Source organism: Pteropus alecto, unplaced genomic scaffold (genome assembly GCF_000325575.1).
Source record: "Pteropus alecto unplaced genomic scaffold, ASM32557v1 scaffold134, whole genome shotgun sequence".
NCBI lineage: Eukaryota > Metazoa > Chordata > Mammalia > Chiroptera > Pteropodidae > Pteropus > Pteropus alecto.
Window position 1 is genome coordinate 5256149 of NW_006436283.1, and position 5635 is coordinate 5261783.

The 5635-nt window shown below is 48.7% G+C and overlaps 2 protein-coding genes across 2 annotated transcripts in view; one reads left to right on the forward strand and one right to left on the reverse strand.

Annotated features, from left to right (window-relative positions):
- CD300LF (CD300 molecule like family member f) overlaps positions 1 to 1397 on the forward strand; it is a 17970-nt gene extending 16573 nt beyond the window's left edge. The window contains exons 4-6 of the mRNA XM_006912337.3: positions 131 to 153; positions 478 to 627; positions 1102 to 1397. Coding sequence (XP_006912399.1) covers positions 131 to 153; positions 478 to 627; positions 1102 to 1257 — 329 coding nt within the window. The 3' untranslated portion in view covers positions 1258 to 1397. The remainder of the gene's footprint in view (positions 1 to 130; positions 154 to 477; positions 628 to 1101) is intronic.
- RAB37 (RAB37, member RAS oncogene family) overlaps positions 1 to 5635 on the reverse strand; it is a 56809-nt gene that overhangs the window by 38791 nt on the left and 12383 nt on the right. The window lies entirely within an intron of this gene.

A 5635-nucleotide genomic window follows, 5' to 3' on the forward strand; every position in this document is an offset into this window, starting at 1 on the left:
TAGACCAAGTCTCCTCTATCTGAGCCTGGAGCCTAATTCACCCCTTTTCTTCCACATTTCGCTTCCCTAGACCTGGGGGCCCCTGAGTCCCAGAATGGGCTTTCTAATTCTGCTTGTTTTTGTCTTTCAGCTGCTGGCATATCCCCAGAGCAGGTGAGAGTCCCCAGTGTCAGACCAGAGACACCAGACAGCTCCTTTCTCCTCCTTCCTCGTTTCCATCTCCCACGAGTACCGAAGTTCACATGTACCAGACAGACCCATGTGCCCAAGTGTCCATATACTCACGGCCTTGCTACATGGCCTGGGAAGATGGAGGGGGGTAGGGGGATGCTGGAAGCAGCCAGAAGGGAGGAAGGCAGAGAGGGGGCAGACACGGGAGACTGAGAGGTGGGAGTGGCAGAGGAAGCTGAGGGGGGCCCAGGAAGGCAGAGGCCGCGTGTTCTTCTGCAGAAGAGGCACCTGAGATATCTGTCCTAGGTGCTCCAGCCCCTGGAGAGCGACCTCTGCTATGCCAACCTGACTCTGCAGCAGACTGGAACCACCCCCAGCTCCTCCAGGAAGAAGACTTCCACGAAGCTCTGCCCTTCTGCCCAGGAGGACAAGGCGGAAGTGGAATACATCACCATGGTGTGTGCTTGGTGGGGATACCGTGGGGCTCAGAGCCAGTCCCGCCCTTGTCCCTTGTCCCGCCCATGTGGGCACAGAGGTGGGGTGGGTGCCGGGCAAAGTCGCACCCATTGGAAGACTTGCCTGCTGAGTTTCCCCAGGTTTTTGGTCTTTGGAAGTGTCTCTGAACCAGGTCTCAGCACTGGGGACTCAGAGCCTAGTCAAACACGGTCGTCGGGCTGGGCAGGGGAGACCCAGACGGGCTGATGACCTGGGACTTCACGCAGAGTATGCTGCCTGGCATGGAGTCGAGGGAAAGTGTCTTCTGCTGTGGCTGGAGGTTATGTGCCTGGCAGGCGGAGGGAGGGGAGTTGGAGGGCCTGATAATAGACTTCAGATGCCCTGAGGAGTCTGCCCCCAGCCTCATGAGTCCTCCTCCATCTGTAGGCACAGCCTCCTGCCAGCCTTCCTGACCCAAGCGTACCATTTTTGCAGGCTTCCTTACCAAAAGAGGACATTTCCTATGCGGCTTTGTCTTTGGACACCCCAGATCAGGAGTTGATCTACAGCAACATGGACGGCCTCATCACCCACCGTCACTGCGGGAGCCACGAGGAAACCACGGAATACAGCACCATCATGAAGCCTTAGCCTACACTAAAGACCCCGTCCTCAACCCCACGCGAGGCATGTCAGCACGTTCCTGCCTCGTCTGCTTTCTGCTCCCAGTCCCCTCATGGGGACCTACCGGTGACTGAGGCCTCTGCCTGACGCAGTCGGCATCACCCTCAGGTCTGACCTGGGTTCCAGGTCTGGTCCCAGGGGGCTTCTGGGAGATGGACAGGGGTCTTTCCACATCCCTTCTTCTCCTACACAGCTTGGGAGAGGGGTACGATTATGCTCTGAAGCTGCCAAAGAGGAATAATGATGATAACGGCGACGGTAGTCACGAATCTTTATTTATTGCTTACCATGTGTGGTAGGCTGAATAATGTCCCCCAAAGATATCTGCGTGCTAGTCTCCAGAACCTGTGAGCATTGCCTTGTATGGCAAAGGGGCTCGGCAGATGTAACGAAGTTGAAGACTCTGAGACGAGGACATTGTTCTGGACTGTCCAGGCCGGCCCTAAATGTAATCGCAAGGATCCTTATAAGAGGGAGGTGAGAAGGTCCCAAGAGAAGAAGGCGATGTGACGTGGCAAACAGAGGATGGAGCGATGCAGCCAGGAGCCAAGGAATACCGCGGCCTCTGGAAGCTGCAAAAGGCAGGGACCAGACCTTCTCCTGGAGCCTCCAGAAGGAGCTGGCCCTGCGGCCTTTAGCCCAATGAATCTGATTTCCTACTTCTGGCCTCTAGACTTGTAAGAGAATAAATCTGTTTTTTTTTTTTATTAAGCCACTGCATTTGTGGTAATTTGTTACAGCAGCAGCAGGAAGCGCATACGCTCTGTGGCAGGGCCTCTTCCGTACGGTAACTAAGGTAATCCTTGCTGTAGCCTCTTCCGTACGGTAACTAAGGTAATCCTTGCTGTAGCCTCTTCCGTACGGTAACTAAGGTAATCCTTGCTGCAGCCTCTTCCGTACGGTAACTAAATTAATCCTTGCTGCAGCCCCACGAGGGCACTGCTATTACTGCCCCATTTTACAGATGAGGAATCGAGGCGTAGAGAGGTTTAATGACTCTCCAAGGGTTTCACCAGCGAGTGGATGAGTTGGAATTTTGGCTCTAGAATCTGGAGTCTGGGCCACCACCCGCGTCTAATGATAGCGTGCGTGTGTGAGTGTGTACACACACTCACAGGGATAGTTAGTGAATATTGACAAACTCTGGACACATCGCCTTTATTCTAGAGCCCTGGCAGTCCTCCCTCTAGAATATGTCCCAAATCCCCTGACGGTCAAGTTCTCTTCTTGGTTACCAGCCCAGCCCCAGCAACCACCCCTGGCTGGAGTCCGCCCTTTGATCTCTGGCCCCAAGTTGATTCTCCTCCCAGCAGTCAGAGCGATCTTTTAAAAGCACAGACCTGCTCACTCCCTTCTGGTGGCTTGTCCCACAGCCCGCGAGACTCTGGGACCCCCCAGCTCCCCGCCCGCCTCTTTGACCCGGTCTCTGGTGAGGATGAACTCTCCCTCTCGCTCTGCTTCGTCTGCACCAGCCTTTCCGCTGTCCTTCTAAGAAAACAAGGCTTGCTCTCTTCTCAGGGCATGGGCACTTGCTCTTCCTCCTTTCCGGAATGTTCTTGCAGACATATGAATAGTTAGCCACTTTTTTATCCTCACATCTCAGCTTCGATGTCCCCTCTCAGAGCGGCCTTCCCTGACTACCGTGAAAGCGGCAGCCTCCAATGTCTCTCTGCCACGTCGCTCTGCTTTACTTCCTACGTTGCATTTACTACTTTACGAACTTACTTGCTGCTATGTGGGTTTGCCGTGTCCCTCTCTCCGCTAAGCTGTTGGCTGCCTGAAGGTGGGGACTTTGTCTCATTCACTGATGTATCCCCTGTGCCTAGATTCATGTCTGGTACGCGGTGGGGTCCTTGGATGTTTATTGACCAAATGAATAAATTACACAGATCGTTCAGGCTTGGAACTCAAGGCAAACTCTCAGGAGCAGAGACCCCTGTGCCCATCATTCTAGGAAGGGGGTCCTGGGCCACCCCGGCAACCTGAGGCATTTCAGGACCGACTTCCCGGAAGTGTGACGTGAAGAGACTTCTTTCTCTCCTCCTGAAAGAAGGAAGAGGTGAGGAGCCATGATCCCCCTGACTGGAGGACAAAGGTCTATTATTACCTTCCTTAGGTCTCTTTGGCGAGGGCTAGAATGAAGTGTCAGGGAAAGAAGTCATACGTGGCTTGGGACGAAATGACCTACGACTGGGCCATAGGCAAATGTCCTAGCATGTGCAGTGGCCAAAGAGTGTTTGATGGGCCATTATCAGTGTGTCCTGGGGGTTGCTCGACTTCTCACAGCTACGGACACCCCAAGTGTCTGAAGGAGGTGGCCTTGGTGCATGCCCATCCCAGCATGTGCTGCTCTTTGCTTCTGCTCCTGATCCCTGAATAATTCCTTAGAATCTTAGAGCTTTGCCATCCTGGGGAATTTATAGAGTGCAAACAAGCTTAAATATTCTCAGGCTGGTTACTTATGCTGGCTGGGTCAGAGTGAGACTGTTTTGAAGATTTACAGAACAAGAAGTGCCTACAGAGTGATCTTTAAATGGAAAAGCTCAAAGTGGAGCAAAATTCGAGTGACTCAAAGTATAAAATAAAAGTCAGAATAAAAATCTCTAGGCCAGGGCATCACTGAACCGTTTTTACTATTGTGTATCAAGGGGCTTTATTGCTGAGTTTTAAGTAGCCAGCATTAAACAGAATCTGCAAGTTCGTGGCTATGTTGGATAGTAAGGAATTCATCTTTTCTGGTAATCAGATACTAGTGAAGATTACTGCTGTGAAACTTAATACATAAATCAGGAAACACAGGGAAGACTAGGATTTAGATCAGTTTGGTTTGGCTGGAGGAGTCTGGTTGCTTCTGCCTTTATCTAGATGATAGATAGGAGCTAGAAATGGAAGGTTCTGGCAGCCTGGCTGAGCCGAGGAAAGACAAATGAACTTAGAAAGACAGACACCCTCTGATCACTTTTAAATGCTTTAGTCAAGTGTTCAAAAAAGTGTCTACTAGGTTATATCACTGGATATAATATTTTATTTTATAATATAATATTTTAATCCAGAATATCACTGGATATAATATTTTATTTTATTTTATTTTATTTTATAATATAATATTTTAATCCAGAATCTCGGCCATCGGGATTTGCGGCTGCTTGAAAAGGGATGTTTTCATGTCCTCAGAGATGACGCTGACATTTGTAAAAACCCGTCCAGTCCATTCTATAGCTGGACAGAGCAGATTTCTGGCCGGTGGGCCTCACGGGACGCATCCAGGTTGTTTAGGGTTTGGGTCCTGACTGCAGGCACCTACCTTGAAGCCAGCTCTGTTTGTTCAAGCCTGAGATAGAGCTCAGGGAGTGCTGGGGAAGTGGTCAGGGCGGGGAAGGGAGGCAAACATATGCAAGGGGTTTGAAAGGAAGTTGTTTCACAATGTTTATAGATTGGTATCTCAATGTTGTCTCAGCCATATCCGGCTGTTCCATAAATACTTTGCTAAGGTAGATTTTGGGTGCTGGACTAGCACCTTTATTTCAAGAGAGAGAAACGTAAGACATGGCTGGGTGAGGGGCACATTTACCATTTTCTGTATGGTTTCCAGCAAAGCGTACTCAGTAAAGACAAACTCCAGAATATTTACTCACTCAATTCTGATCGAGTGTCTGATTATTTACAGCCTGTCTAAAGTTGCTGGGGTTCCCCAACTCTGGCTTTTGAATTATTAATATTTAACGACTCCATTTAATAAAAATTGTAGGGTCTGGACAGTCTCCTTTTGAGAACTATGTGCATATTAATGGCTTTCAGAAGACCGAGACTTTTTGAGAGTTAGTCGAGGGAGGCAAATATACTGGGCTGGTAACCTTCGAAACGTATGATTTAGATAAATATTGATTGAAGTAAAGCTAACGACTACCTTTGCCCGACATCTTACCAAAGGAGTTCATGGCCACTTAGTCCCCGAAGGGACGGACTGCAGGAATCAGTTGATTTCATGTATCAATAACTTTTTAGACTGGGAGGGACTGACATAGCGGTCAGTTTTTGATTTTACCAAGTAAGCGTACTCTTATCTAACATAATGGGAATTGATCGTTGGCCAGTTTGGTTCATTGAAAAAAGCTGGTTAAAACAGGGAATTGTAAAAGAGATATATTCTTTCTCTAAATGCTTTATTTTGACTCAGAATATCTAAATCTATAGCAGTTTGCTAGTATTTTGGTGTAGACCTAAGCCTTTTTTTCTTTTCGTCTTTCTTTCTTTCTTTCTTTCTTTCTTTCTTTCTTTCTTTCTTTCTTTCTTTCTTTCTTTCTTTCTTTCTTTCTTTCTTTCTTTCTTTCTTTCTTTCTTTCTT